Raw genomic sequence first — 15,136 nt, forward strand, 5'->3', positions numbered from 1 at the left:
CTGACAAAGTCCTCAGCACCAATAAAGCTCTGAGTATCCAGTAGAGCGTCCGTGTTTTGTTGTTGTTTATTTGACGTCATGTCTTCTCTGCTCCCTCAGTGTTGGAGAGGAAAATGTCCACTCGCCAGAGCAGAGAAGAGCTCATCAAGAAAGGAGTGCTGAAGGAGGTTTACGAGAAAGGTGAGGGTCCAGAAAACAAAGGTGATACCTAAAATGTTGGTAGTGCTGAAACGACCAGCTGATTGATCGATATGTTTGTTGTTTTGTTTTGACAATTTAGTTTTTGTCCTTTTTATCAATTAAAACTATGAAATGTTTTCTAGCTACAGCTTCTCAGATGTGACTGCTTTTCTCTGTCTGATATCACATTTCCAAACAGTATTTGTCACTTTAATTCAGCAAATTCTTCAATGTGCCTGTGCTAACTAAACTTGATAGGCATGTGTTATTTGTTTTAACCTTTCAAAGAGAAAATTAGTTGAAAATGATTAGGATTTAAAATAGATTTGGACCTGAAGCTAGGGCTGCAACCGATTATTATTTATTTATTTATTACTGAATAATCTGTCTGTTATTATTTCTCAAACCAAAACTCAAAGATACATGCCAAAATAAATATATATATGCCAAGCTGTATAACCTTTATTTAACTAGGAAGTCACATTGAGATTGAAACCTGTTTTACAAGTGAGACCTTGTCAAGAAAGGGTCAAATAGCAGGTTCTAACAAATAACAAGACAACAACAACATTTGGTACAACAGCAAAACAACACAAAAAACGCAAAAACAATGTTAGGTGTAACAAAATACCTTACATATTACAGTTCATAGACAAAGCAGCAGCAGTATTTGATCATAAAGCGTAGTAAAGATGCCTGATCCACGTTTTTATTGTATAACAACAAATAGTTAAAGAAAACTGCCTCCTCTGTATTTTTAGTTCTACCTGTCTTTCAATACTTCCATCTTTTCCTACTCCCCACTCTCGTCTATATAGACGGCTCTTCCCTGGCTATACGAGAGGAAGTGAAGATGGAGAACGGGCGTTCTCCGGTGCTCGGCTCTGGCCTGTCAGAGTCTGAAGTTAGTGAGCTGATGGAGGGAGCTGCTGCAGGTGTAGGTAGGCAGCAGAGCCTCAGCACCATTGTTGCCCCATCTCTCACCTTGTATTGTAGCATCCGAGCGTTTTATTTCTGTGATTCTTCTCCTCGGGCTATCTAGAGTTTCAGATGTCTAGTGAGGGTGCATGTCAACAGGACCAAAAATCCAGCCAGGCTCCGCCCACGAAGAAGTCCACTCTGTATCCGGCTGACGGCGCTGAATCAACGTTCTCCAGACCTCCTACACTACACAAACAACCTCCTGCGCTACCACCCAAACCCTTCAACAGGCTACCTAATCACATTACAGGTGAGTTTGTCTTCGTGCACCCTCTCAGTTGCGTATGTGACTCTGTGGACGCCCGGTGCCTTCACATCCTGCCTCTCTGTTCAGACGGTGCCCCGGTGAAGTTGCCATGTATGTCGGGGAAGTTATCTCCTCCTCTACCTCCAAAGAAGCTCATGATCTCCGTACCTGCAGGGAGCATGGAGCCCTCTTCGCTCGCCTTCCAGAAGTGCCCCGCCCCTCACAGCCATGCTCCAATGGGCGGGCACTCCCTGCAGTATGGGACGCTACCTGTTCCCCACCACCCTCCCAGCCGAATAATAGAGGAGCTCAACAAGACCCTGGCCCTCACCATGCAGAGGTTTGAGAGGTAAACTGTCTGAGTCAGTGTGGAAGTTCTGATACTATGTTCTCTACTCATACACTTGAACAGAACATCTCTGTCCTGTCTGAACCTGGGCCCATATTTATCAAGCTTCTCAGAATCACTCATAAGAACGCTGCTAAAAATTGACTTGAGAGTAAAAAAATTCTTGGCTCAAAGCTGTGCTTAAAAGTTAGTTATCAAGCATCATAGTCCTAATTTGAGTGAAGTGTAGGACTAAATCTTAAGTGTCAGTCTTAGTGCTGATTCACGACACTTTGCTGTGCCACAAACGGGATTTTGGATGACGATGTAGGCAAGGGCCAATCGCTGAATAGATGTCCTTATTTAAGAATATTCTCAGATAAATTTATATTGAATGGCGAAATTTCGAAGAGAAGTTTACATTCAACAGACATTTGACAATTAAGAATTTTTGAGAGAATACATTATGTACATAGGCTATGTACACATTGGAAATAATGGAAAAAGTTGATCTTTACATGAGTACTATCAGTTGCACCTACTAGGCTACTCCTGGGAAGCCGGCTATTTGCATAAATTGTGTTTGCTTCTGTCGTATTACGGGGGGTGTTGTTGGGAAGTCGCCATAATTGTTTCCTTGACAATTCGGCTTATTGATGGTTATGAAGGGCCAAAATCATCAGAATTCCTGCATTTTTCCTGTGGCAAATAAACAAAGTATCATCACAGCCTTCAATTTAGCTGAAAACGGTTTGCTGCAGAAAGTCAGTGGTGAGGTGACGTCCCTCAACAACTCGCTGACAAAGATTATGCCTGCGCTGCGCGACCCCGTCTAATTAAGTGTGCATCGTCAAGTAATTCAGAAATAGTCTTCCTTTCCTGAAATATTTGCGCATGTCTCCATCACAAGCCCCTACTGTCAACTCCAAACCACTTGAGAGACCTCTCGAGCTGTCTTAAATAACTGGGAGAGGAAGAGTGATTCTTAACTTTAAGAAATTTGATAACTTGCTTTTATTAACTTAAGTTTGAAAGTAGGAGTAAATTTCATGAATTCTCAGCACTTAAGACTAAAATGGCACTTTTGAGTAGCTTGATAAATACCAGCCCTGACCTGTATCTCCAAAATGGCAACGTTTTGTGAGATAAGTCCTGTGATCCTTTTTGTCCTACATGAGTTTTCCTTCTGTTCACCAAATTTGGAGATAAGTGGTTTTCTTGGGACAGCCACAAATCTTTCTGTTTTTTAAATGGTCATAGTTTTAGCCAGATTACTGTAATGTCAGGATAAGAGTACACAATATCAGCCCAATAATGATCGGACACGAGTGTGTTATCTTACTCTTCAATCAAAAGGTTGCAACTAACAGTTATTTTACTGTACACGTATATTTTATAAGAAATTATTTTTAAAGACAGACTTGTTTTTTTTAGTACCATTTCTCTAATACTGTTCTTTGCAAACATGATTTTATTTATCCTAAAGTTGTGGTGTTCCCTGGTTGCTGTCTGTACACCTGCGTAGAAACTCTAAAGGTTTCTGCTGAAATGACTGGAGGTAGAAAAATCCTGCCATTGATGAAACGTCACAAAATGAAAAACTGTTGTTTTCATCACCCCTGGTCTCCTCCACTAGCTCAAACCTCCAGTCCACATCCATCAACATGATTGGTTGCCTGTCTGCACGTTCATTTGCTACAAGCCAGTCTGTGCTCGGGGCTTTTACTGATGTGCTTTCTGGGTATATACCTGCTTATTTTTAAAAATCACTCTTTCATTTTACACAGCTTTGATTCTAACTGCTTTTCTTTAGCATTTGCCGCTTCTCCAACTGAATGACCTCCAAATTTGTTGGTTTGTTTTGAGAATCTAAGGCCAACCATTAGTAATGATTCAGACAGACGGAGAGTTTCATTGGTCATGGCTGTCACACCCTCACATACAGCTGCTATCTTGTTATTTCACAACTTCATGCGACATTGAGCATGCACCATTAACCTTTGCCCTTTCCTACTATCCTGCAGTTCCATGATGCATGCTGGTCCCACGGTGATGATCGAGTGTGACGACGACAAAGAGAACCTCCCCAACGAGGCGGTCTACGAGGACCTGCCTGGTATGTACAAGGACGAAGAAGAGGAGGAGGAGGAGGAAGAAGAGGAGGAGGAGGAGGAGGAAGACGAGGATGAGGATGAGGAAGATGAGGAGGAAGATGAGGATGATACATTGTTTACAAGTAGGTGTTATACTTGTACTGTAGCCAGAAGTTACTTTCCAGTGCCAGCTATCATCTAATGTTATGAATTATAATATATAATGTGTGCAAAAATGAGCATAAGTGTTAATGTGTTTCCACGAGGTCACAGATGGCTTGAAGCACTCTGAGCTGCAGTTTGTTAACAGAGATTTTAATTATCACAGAAATGTTATTTATATAGTTTATTTATTTGATCTTTTTATTTTATTTGAATTACTTCTATTGCTCCCTTATTTTTTTATTCATTTTTTATTCATTCCATCATCATTGCACATGTGTATGAAATGAGCTCTATAAATAAATTTGCCTTGCCTTACACAATAAACACCCATCCATCCATCGTCAACCGCTTATCCTGCGTACGGGGTCGCGGGGGCTGTATCCAATCCCAGCTGACATCGGGCGTATATATATATATATATAAATTTTAAAACCAAGACAGGTTGTTGTTGTTGTTATCTGTGGGTTTGTTACTGCCAATAACATCTTTCACATTGCAATCATTTAATTTCATTGTTACTAAAGATATTGATTAGTGGAGCTTTACAAGATGACAGCTGAAATTGAATCCAATCAATAAAAGCATCAAAAGCAATCTAGTAAATTATAAAAAAGTTTGTATAAAAACAAAAAAGGGTTTCCCTCAGTGTATTACAGATGAGGTTCACTGCCTCGTCTGAAATAATGAGGGCCTCCACACAACGTTATTTACATGTTATTACACTTGGGAAAATAATCACATACAAGACATTATTATAGAATCTAAGATGATCAAGATAGATAGAAACGAGATCTGTCTGTTTCTGCCTGATAGCCTTGGAGGAAACCCTCAAAGAAAAACGCTAAAATGGAAACGGTGATAAGTAATTAACAAAACTATGTTGGGTACTTGAAGAAAATCTATCATCTCCTTACAGTCAGCTAGTGAAGTGAGTGTTCACTACAGCCCAATACATTACATCCATTTTGCTTCTTGAATGATCATTGTAGGCACACTGGCCATGAAGGTTTTACGAAAGGACTCTCTGGCCATCAAGCTGAGTAACCGTCCATCAAAGAGGGAGCTGGAGGAGAAAAACATTCTGCCGCTGCAGTCGGACCAAGAAAGGCTTGAGTTTCGACAACAAACAGCCACCAAACTGACCAGGTGAGTCGCCGGATTAACCGCACACATGCAGAGATTTCACAGGCACTTGGTCACTATTTTATAAGATATCAAACACATCATCATGTACATGTACTGACACATATCACTGGGCCATGCAGGACCAGTCTGGTGAACCCATGTTAGCTGTGATAGATGTGACCGGGCTGCTAAAGGAAGCAGATGATAGATGAGTCTTAATAGAGAGAGGAGGCTGAGAGGGGAGAGATTAAAGCTGAGGAGCAGCTATGAGACAAGAAGACATGAGGAAAATAGAAAGTGGAGTGGAGTGTGTAATATGAGGATTGAAAAGGTGAGGGAAAATGTTTCCCAAAAGACTCATAGCATCTCTAATCATTGTAATGTAGAATTACTCAAACATATTATACATTTTATTCAGAAGTGCAGTACCAGGCACGAAAGCACCCATTTCAAACCGTTTTTTTGATTGCATACTTTGGTAAATAGAACAGAGGTGCAACTAATGATTTTCAACACATTTTCTTTATTTATTAATCTGCTTACATATTTTATTTTCTTAAAGTTTGGTTTACAAATTTACAGAAAGAAATTTACACTTTATCAGAGCCCAAGTCCTCAAATGGCTTGTTTTGTTTGACCAACAGTTGAAAAGATATTTAACATGCAATGATATCAAACGCTGGAAAGCACCAAATCCTTATTTTTGGAACCAGAGGATGTTTAGCTATCGACTAACTGTTTTTTTACTTTATGATGCCTAAAGTAAATTGCATTGAAATTTTTGTTTTAACAAATGTAAAATGATGCTTGGACACTGGCTGAAACAGACATTTTAACCTTAAGTCACCACTTGTCACATGCATAAATCACACATTAAGTGGATGGAATACACAGATGACAGTTTAGAGAAAGAAATTCTATTAAAAGTGGCCATTGTGTAAGGGCAGTAATACACTCTAAGATGTTCTGGTATAAAAAATAATGGGCTTCTTGTCATGGATTTAAATATGGTGGAATAGGTGGATTTGATCTCGAAATGAGTGTCTAACAATTTGTTAGAGAGGATTTAGTCACAGTGATACCATTTCACTTGAAAAATACCGTGCTGTAATTTTGTTAGCTAACTATGAACCAAAACTCATAAAACATTTTCTTCCTCCTCTGGCTTCTCTTCTGACCCTCTCAACAGTCACAACCTCCTACTCTTGGCATCTTTTTACTTTTCTCCTCATTTTTTTTTTCTCAGTCCCAATCAATCACCCTACATCTGTATGAGTCACTGCACCACCTCAGAGTCGGCGCCTGCAAGACTCACAAAATATAACCTCATAAAAAAGTACACCACATGCACAGTCTGCTTGTCTTCCCTGTTCACAAGAGGAAAATTTCAGCCTGCATAAGATTTTGCATTAATCAAGTACAATTATGATGATCTGTATACACACACAGAAATCCGGTAAAAATAGATTTCCTGAAATAGATGTGTCACTATTTGTTTCAGGCGGTTGAGTCAACGGCCGACAGCAGAGGAACTGGAACAGAGGAACATACTCAAACGTAAGTCACTTTGCATACGGGTAAGAAAAAAAGACAATATTCATCCTCACCGTGTTTGATTACGCTCTCTTTCTCCCTCCTGCCAGCTCGAAACGATCTGGAGGAGCAGGAGGAGAAGAGGGAGATCAAGAGACATTTGTCCAAAAAGGTAAGACAGAGTCTTTGATCAGTAGACACATGGTTAGTTCATGACCCCAGCTGGAAATATGAACATGGTTGCTGTGGTAATCGAATTGCCACCCTTCAGATTGCAGCCTCTCGAATGGGTGATTATAGGTTGAATGCATTATCTCTGACATTATCCTCTTAATCTGTGTTGTGCTGTTTGTGTGTAGGGCGGGGCCCAAAAACTAAGGGCTCAATATACTTGTGGGGCCCAACAACTTTGTTGTGATGAAAATGCTGGACTCCAAAAGTTTAAAGGGCTGTTTGAGGGTTGAGACTTGGTTTTAGGGTTAAGCAGTTAGTGGTGCTAGTTAAAATTATGGTAAGGGGCTAGGGGGGCCGTCATTGACGTGTATTACGTCAATGACGGGTCACCACGAAGACGAAGAAGTGACACAAGAATGTGTGAGTGAAATCATCTCCATCTCAGTAACAATATCACGATGGTCTCTTGTTGTTGCCCAGTAATATTTGATTATATGTTTTGACAGAAAAAAGCTAAAGCCACTGCAGAGAAATCGTCACTTCATAAATGTGTTTTTTGTTAATCCCCTTTTAATTTAATTTATTTCATCATGTTTTTTGGTCCCATTTTGTGTCTTAGCAGGATATTTAAAAAACCACTTAGGAGATAAGAATGGATGTGGTGGGAAATGGGGAAAGGCAAAGGAATAAGTGAATTTTTGATCTTTATTTATTTTTTTTTTAGGTGATTAATCATTTTTAAGAGATTTATTAACATTAAATTGCTTTTTCACCCCTTGGTTTTTTGAACTACTAGTTTTTTGAACTAGTATTTCAATGCAGTTCTGAGTCTGAAGGCAGATTTAGTCAACATTTTCTAGGATATTGCACAGTCTTGGCAGAGGTACTTGACAAGTAACCACAGAGTTCTTTCAGGTATTTTATTGATTATTCAATGTTACTTATACAAAACAAAACACTGCACATAAACTGGCCAAGGGAAATGAAGCAGCTACTTTCTGGAAAGTAGCTGCTTCATTTCCTTTGGCCACATGACCCTCTAACATTAGCTTTCTTTTCTGCAGACACATGTTCCTCAGCATGCATGTTGCAGGGCATTGAGCTAGTTAATACAGATGGGACTGACGCTCCTCCTTTCTTGCATCCTGTAGCTCAGCCAGAGGCCCACAGTAGAGGAGCTGAGGGAGGCGAAAATCCTCATCCGCTTCAGTGACTATGTGGAGGTTGCAGAGGCTCAGGACTATGACAGAAGAGCAGACAAGCCCTGGACTCGGCTAACTGCTGCTGATAAGGTCAACTTAACACACACACACACACACACACACACACACACACAAATCCAAAGAATGCTTCATTAACTCTGGATTCAAGTAGTCTGTACATAATATGCTGCACATAAATAAGCGTGTCTTTGCGTGTTGTTCAGGCTGCCATCAGGAAGGAGCTGAATGAGTTTAAAAGCACAGAGATGGAGGTGCACGAATCAAGCCGTCATTTTACCAGGTACGACAAACTCACATCAGCTAGCCTTGTGACTAAAGACAAGGGCCATAGGCTGCTCATTACATATCAGACAACTAGTTAGGATAGATTAAAAAATAAGAGAAAATTTCGCTATGCTTAGATTATCACGAGTGAGGCAACATTTTTAAAGATTATCCTGAAGGTGGTACCAGAGTAACGGCCATGCTGTTAAATCCTCTGTACGATGGCCATTTTAAGACATCTGAGATTACATTGTTAGACCTGGCTTATCCTTTATCAGTTTTAGCTGCACTTAGTCATCCTCAGCTGTAGCTATGCTTTGTTCTTGTCATATTGTTCAGACCATAATTGGGAGCAGCCAAGTGTGAAAGCTGTTCAAATCAGCCGCCTAGTTGTAATTCCGAGTCAGGGAATTTCTGACACCTACAGTGTCTTCCACTCGGCAAAGAGCTACAGAACTGTTAACAAACTGATTTGCACTAATACAATTGATTCAGGTCGATATATAGAGCTATACACTGACATTTAGTGCTGGATGAAGTCGGGGCATTCATCCTCTGGGTTTATGTATGTTTGTACCAAATATTAATTGCAGTCCTTCACATATTTAAAATGTTACTCATTTTCTCTGTCGTCACTTTCTCCCTGCAGGTTTCATCGGCCATAAAATTGTTCAGTCAGACCTCGGTCATGCTTTTATACTCCCACACAGAGCCTCAAGTGTTCAGACTGTTACCCTTTCCAGTGTCGACTCCAAACTGACAGACTGGACATGAACACGATCTGTGTGCTACAGCCATTACAAGAAACGGGAATAAAGACTTACAGAAGTACAGCTGGATAAAACTCTCGACTGCTGTCTCCCCTCAGCGGAGATTTTACAGACTTCTTGATATTCAAAAGCTTTTGTCATTTTTTTTTATGATGAAGAGGTGGCAAATTGTTTACTTTGCAGGACTTTTATTTTTTTTAAACAAGGCTTTTGGAAGTCAAACAAAGAATCTGTGCCAATTTCGAGGATGGGAACGGGAGGAGGTGAAGATGGGACTGTATTTTTCCTTTTCTTTTTTACACAGGGATTGTTTTCTTGCCTTTCACCATGTTCTCACTCTCCTTTCTCAACTGGACTTGAATCTTTTCTTGAGGGTATGCTTGTGTTGGCACAATTTCATTCCACAGATGAGATCTCAATGATCTCATTTTGCCAGAGGAATTTAAATATTTACAACAGTTTATGCTGTTGTAGGCAGCTCAATCTATCCAAATGTTCCAAAATCCTAATCACAGTCCCAAAATGCTCTCGGCAAGCCGGAAATGGTTAAAATGATCTTACACATACACACCAATCAACTGAGCAATAATTTCCGATTTTCTCCACATTTGTCTGTATATGGGCTGCATTCAAGAGCTCCAAATGCTTTTCAGACTTTAGATCCCCCTTTTTAAACCAAAGCAACTTGACTTGCTGTGGAAGTCGTGATCTTGAATGCATCCCAGTGACTGCTGTTGACAGTTCAGTAACTCACTGTGTCACTGTGCCTACAGTATTGTTTACAGGGATTTAAAAGTTGCCACATTAACTTGTTTCATTTCATACAGAATATTATTTGTAGACACAGTAAAAATGTTGCCAAACTCTGCTGAACAATAAGTACTTTTAGCATTTTATTTTGTATTATCTGAGACGAAACTTTGGCGGTACAAAATATGAACACTTGCCACCGTACTTTGAATTGTTTACAGTCCATATTAGGTTCATAAATTGGCAGTTTTGAGCATATTATTGGGAGAATGGTTGATCTGGTGTGTGTTATAACTGTGTCTGAGAGTGTGTGTGTGTGTGTGTGTTTATGTACAAGCGTCGGTAATATTACTGTCTCTTGTGCGTTTAAAAATGTTTTGAGAAAAATATTCTCAGACTTATAAGACTTGTACAGAGCAAAGAAAGTAAGCGGGACTTTTCAGATGTTTTTTTGTAAAGCAGAAAAACTGCATGTGAGTATTAATTTATTGTGAGTCTTATATGATGTATGCAGTTTCTTAAAGAAAGAAACTTATTAAAAAGTATGTTTATGCTTCCTTGCCTTTTTCTGCATTCACATTAATCAGCTTGTTTTCTGTGTTCATACATTCAAGTCCTTACCGCATATAGTTTTATCATATTCTCTGGGGAAAGCTTGGGATTGTCTCGTCAATATGAAAAGTCTCCCGGCTTATTGAAAGTAGCCCGTGAGGAGTTTTCGGTTCAGTCATGCAGAGACGAATCCCCACTGACACTAAACGCCAAAATCTGTTAGTCTCTCAGTTGAGTTAAGTCCTAGTGCATCCTGGAAAAGCATTTCACCTCTGGGCCCAGATCTGGGGAGAGTGGCGCTCCATGTGGCTATACAGCGTGCATTGGAGTGCCGCAATATTTGTGCCACAAGTCGATGGCTTTAGTCACAATGGCGTCTGTGTTTTCCTGTGGTATCTGGGAGAGAAACATTATTGTGAGGTTTTACAACGGCATGTTCTATGAGGAGGATAACAATGCAGTTCTGTTTGGTGGACAATAACATAACTGTGTAGTGCTGTCATTTACTCACATTGCACAGAAACTTGACCACGCCTTCAGACCGGTTGATGCTCATCAATATGATCTTGTAGCTAAGCAGAATCTCCAGGGCCACAAACACCAGGATCTTACAGGAGCCACTGATCACTTTGTCCCACACCCTAAAAACAAATTAAAGGGCTCAGTTAATTTGACCAGTATAAAGAATTTAAAGTCAAGATATGACAAAGGTCATTTTACAACTCATCTCTCACTCAATTGCGCTTTCAAGCACGTTTGCACTAAGCAACAAATGTAATATTCAGCTTTGATTGGGCAGTAGTATTCTGCTTTGTTTTTGTTAAGTGTTATGGCTTTGTCTCTTCTTGCGGTTGTGGCTCAAGCCACAGTATAATGTCACAACTTTCTCAATACTAGTACTTCCTCGTGTAACAGATTTCAGCTGAAGATAATTGACATCCTGTTGCTTCTTATCTCTTTCTAGTTTGTCTGAATCCACCACACCACCAGGATCAGGATTCACAAGATCCTGATAATAGCTCCACAGACATGGGGAGAAACAATTTGTTATTTTATCCTGTGTAGTGTGTCATGGTGGAGGCTAACCAATACCGTGTCTATGGAGCCTCGCAGATTTTGTTTTGTTTATGATAATGGTTATGACAATAACCTATAAGAGCGCATGTAATTATCAGGGCAAATATGTAAACATGAAGAAGAGAGAGAGGACTCATTCCTGCCCGATCACTTTTTTAAATCATGCAGGTCATAAAAGATCGCAAATTACTATTGGAGTTTCAACAGTAGTCTGAGGTGTCACATGACTGAACAAACTCATGGCAGGAACTTAAGACATCATGATCATCTAAATATAATCTGACATACTGGCCTTCTTCAAAGACCAATTTTGCTTAAATCAATATCACAAGATTTAAGCAAAAAGATTTTGCAAAAACACTTAAAGATTATCAATGCTGCAAAGAAAGATTCTGAAAATCTCAGTCTGCTGGAAAAAGATGTATGAATCCTTGCTGTGTAAACTGACCTCTGCAGGCTGGATTCGGGCAGGCAGCCAGCGAAGCAGCGTCTGAACCAGAGGCTGTAGGGCAGCTGAGCCAGGGCTCCGGCGTTCTTCAGATGGTTCAGCAGTCGAGGTTCCTCTTGACTCAGATAATGCTCCAGACTCTTCGGCTACACCAGAACAGCACAGGAGGAAACAAAGTCTCAATTCATAGTGACGCAGATTAAAAAAAATAATGTGATCCAAACTCTGGGATTTTATCAAATAAATTTACACCAGGATTTCTTGTGCTTTTTGCCATGACGCAAGTTCAAAACTATTAGATACACGCAACTACTATATAGACTGTTTCATGATGTCAACACCACGCCTTGAAAATCAATATAGCCATCAAGGGAAATGGTAATATGATATGGGTTTAGTCAGCCATCCCATTTAAATTTTTTGGTAATTTCCTTTTGAGTTTGACGAATTCTTTAAAAATTTCTGAGCTTTGCTTGTTTGAAGCGCATTCTATCCACAGAAGAAGGAAATCCAAGATGTAGCTCTTAAATATTTACAGTCAGTGGACCTTGTGCTGACAATGTTTAACCGAATTACGACTTTTGAAGGTCAATAAACAAACCCTCAAGCTCAATTTGCTTTGAAATAACATACAACACATAAATGCTGCACTTACAAGGTGAGGTACTGAGTCTCCAAACTTCATGTGGAACTGATTGACAAAACACTTTATCAGCCAATAGCAGTCGACAGGATCATCTACGATCTCCTCCATGGCTCGGCTGATGGAAAGGAAGTCCTCGTTCTCTTCATCCTGAAACAACACATCAATACCATACATTACAGCATCAAAGAATAAAGGAGGTAAAGGGAATTTCTAGCAACCTGAAAAGGATTGTGTGAACATTCACAGAACACCCCTGCAAAAACTGACAATACCATGAAAATACTATTTAAAACATGAGCTGTAGTGTGTCTTGTAATTTTAATAAATTATTTGATTTTTTCACCATTACAGGCACCATCTACAGTTTTACATTAAAAAATAAACATAATTACTTTCTTCAGACATAAATGACAAATCAAAAATAGATAGTTATGAATTTTACTTTTTGTAATAGTAAGCGTCTAACAATTGTAAGTCACCACACTGAATGCAGACATCTTCAGAGTGATCTGGACCCATTCCCACTGCCAAATATAAGTTTGTGTAGTTTCCCTGTTTAATTATGGTCTGGTATACTTAGTGGGTCACTGATGTGCAACAGAAAACACAAATGTTTTTTGTGGTAAAGACTTTGAGTGATGTCCTAACATAAATCTAAACAGCATATGCTGCTTACATTATTACCAGCAATGTGGTAAATTTTCCACTCCAGGATACTATAATTATGAATTCATAAAAAAAGTTTGCCACCAACTTTAAACATTTTTGGGCTGTTTAAAATGGGATCAATGGGAGACTTTAGTCATGTGAAGGTACCAGAACCACAAACTTACAGATGTGAATGTACTTTTAAAAAACAATCATCCAGAATCCTTATCACTGTGTCGCTAACTACAAACCTCTACAGGTCTCAGTTCGCTCACATTTCTGGTCCTATAACATCCCATCTAAACAGGTTCACATCCTTTCTTCTCTAATTAGTTCTTCATAAGACAATATTACTTCGAGTGTGCTTAACCATACCGGGACTGAGGTCTCGGAGCACCGTGGGAGCACCTGGCTCTCCAGCTGGAACATGCGCAGGTAGATGTGGGTGGAGGAAGTGGAAGAATTGATGTATCTCATCACCTCCAGAGCCTCCAGGATGTCCTGGTACTGCTCCTTCCTGTAGCCTCCCACCAGAGCATGAGAGTCACTGTGGGGAGGTAGGATGCCTGCAAGAAGCACCATCAGACTTAACATTACTGAGCAGATTATGCACATCACATTTGATTCTTGTACCATGCCATTTTGGAAATGCAAGCCATTACTGTGAAATGTGTAACTTACCCAACAATACCTTCCACACATGAATCCTATACATAGAAGGGAGGGGGAACCTCTGACTGAATGTGCTCAATTTTTCTAGATCTGTTAAAAGAGTGGAAATATTGGAAACAGGACAAGAACTGACTTAAATTCATGAAAACCCAACCACAAACTGATGAGAAATACGTTTTAAGCAGTTGGTGGGAATAACGATCCATAGCAATATATCCTGGTACAATATATTGTAATGTGTCGTTGATACACTGGCGCCAATACTGCTGAATCTACTGGCTGTATTATAAGTCTTTTTAACATGATTAATGGTACATGCTCGTGTAACAACCCCAATACTATCCATAAACCAATTTCAACCAGCATGTAAGCCATGTTTAAAGAAAAATGAGTTGGTAAACATGAACTGTTACCTACCCAGAGGATTATCCTTTAGCAGTATTTCCAGTGATTTCTTCTCCTCCACTCCTCTAAATCCCACTTTCTCATAATATGCAGAGCGGAAATTTCTCTGAGGGTCGTCAGCCATACTTTAACCTGGTCAGCTACACAGCATTTCCCCCCCCAAAAAAATTAAGCGTGTAGGTTATACATTACAATTAACTGTGGTACATAAAGAGGCAAAACATACATACATACTAAAACAAGACCACAGCTATTGGTCTGTATCATACTATTGTTTATCTTGAAAGCAGACTGTGAATATTGGATTTAGTCATTATTGCAGTGCAGCAACGCATGCAGCTAACGCTAGTTTATGTTAGAAAACACCATATGTGACAGTGAGGACGTGCAAGGCTGACAATGACTAACGTTTGGCAAAACAGAGTGAAAGCTAAATGTTAAATGTTAAACGACGTGCTACTCCTACCTTCAAACTTACTGGTGTGTTTCACGCATAGACTTAACTGCAGCTTTAAGCTAACTTAGCTAATGTTGGCTAACTATAACATAACTTCAGCCAACGTTACTGTTAACGTTACAAACTCTTCTTAGTTAACTGTAATATTATCGGCAAGACCACCACGTTACGTGACATTTAGGTGCACGTTCTGGTAGCAACACAGACTAATACCACATCCTAAATAAATTGACGACTCGGTCAACTCCACTGTTGTTGTTATCGAAACACTTCCGGGTAGCACTGTCTAAATAAAATAAATAAAAGTGGATGGAGCATAATTATTTGATACCGCTACTACTAAAACGTCTCTACTACTACTAATGTCATGACCTACACTGTAAAAATGGTGCACACAA

At 39.6% G+C, this 15,136-nt stretch overlaps 2 protein-coding genes across 4 annotated transcripts in view; one reads left to right on the forward strand and one right to left on the reverse strand.

Annotated features, from left to right (window-relative positions):
- Window positions 1-9,144, forward strand: part of LOC123971021 (phosphatase and actin regulator 1-like) — a 19,484-nt gene extending 10,340 nt beyond the window's left edge. The window contains exons 4-13 of the mRNA XM_046049520.1: window positions 999-1,121; window positions 1,223-1,411; window positions 1,496-1,757; window positions 3,761-3,972; window positions 4,984-5,140; window positions 6,621-6,676; window positions 6,763-6,824; window positions 7,978-8,118; window positions 8,253-8,329; window positions 8,963-9,144. Coding sequence (XP_045905476.1) covers window positions 999-1,121; window positions 1,223-1,411; window positions 1,496-1,757; window positions 3,761-3,972; window positions 4,984-5,140; window positions 6,621-6,676; window positions 6,763-6,824; window positions 7,978-8,118; window positions 8,253-8,329; window positions 8,963-8,978 — 1,295 coding nt within the window. The 3' untranslated portion in view covers window positions 8,979-9,144. The remainder of the gene's footprint in view (window positions 1-998; window positions 1,122-1,222; window positions 1,412-1,495; window positions 1,758-3,760; window positions 3,973-4,983; window positions 5,141-6,620; window positions 6,677-6,762; window positions 6,825-7,977; window positions 8,119-8,252; window positions 8,330-8,962) is intronic.
- tbc1d7 (TBC1 domain family, member 7) lies at window positions 5,659-15,090 on the reverse strand. 3 transcript variants are annotated; one of them, XM_046049519.1, is made up of 9 exons: window positions 14,748-15,090; window positions 14,294-14,421; window positions 13,886-13,966; window positions 13,580-13,770; window positions 12,566-12,703; window positions 11,911-12,056; window positions 10,897-11,026; window positions 6,727-6,773; window positions 5,659-6,651 (listed from the first exon to the last, which is right to left on the reverse strand). In XM_046049519.1, exons 2-9 carry the CDS (start codon window positions 14,403-14,405, stop codon window positions 6,630-6,632), a joined length of 867 nt encoding a protein of 288 aa, XP_045905475.1. In that variant the 5' UTR covers window positions 14,406-14,421; window positions 14,748-15,090; the 3' UTR covers window positions 5,659-6,629. The 3 variants fall into 3 exon arrangements, with proteins under 3 accessions (XP_045905475.1, XP_045905474.1, XP_045905472.1); XM_046049518.1 differs by lacking the exon at window positions 5,659-6,651 and adding an exon at window positions 10,656-10,781 and having other exon boundaries at window positions 6,755-6,773; window positions 14,748-15,080; XM_046049516.1 differs by lacking the exons at window positions 5,659-6,651; window positions 6,727-6,773 and adding exons at window positions 7,733-8,123; window positions 10,656-10,781 and having other exon boundaries at window positions 14,748-15,077.
- Window positions 15,091-15,136: the final 46 nt, after the last annotated feature.

This window comes from Micropterus dolomieu, linkage group LG05, assembly GCF_021292245.1.
Source record: "Micropterus dolomieu isolate WLL.071019.BEF.003 ecotype Adirondacks linkage group LG05, ASM2129224v1, whole genome shotgun sequence".
NCBI lineage: Eukaryota > Metazoa > Chordata > Actinopteri > Centrarchiformes > Centrarchidae > Micropterus > Micropterus dolomieu.

Coding starts and splice junctions, on each gene's coding strand:
- tbc1d7 (XM_046049518.1), bottom strand. CDS start 14,405: ATGGCTGACGACCCTCAGAGAAATTTCCGCTCTGCATATTATGAGAAA. Junction 12,704..13,579: donor GCTCCGAGACCTCAGTCCCG/GTATGGTTAAGC, acceptor GTGTTGTTTCAG/GATGAAGAGAACGAGGACTT. Junction 11,027..11,910: donor CCCGAATCCAGCCTGCAGAG/GTCAGTTTACAC, acceptor ATTTGTTTTTAG/GGTGTGGGACAAAGTGATCA.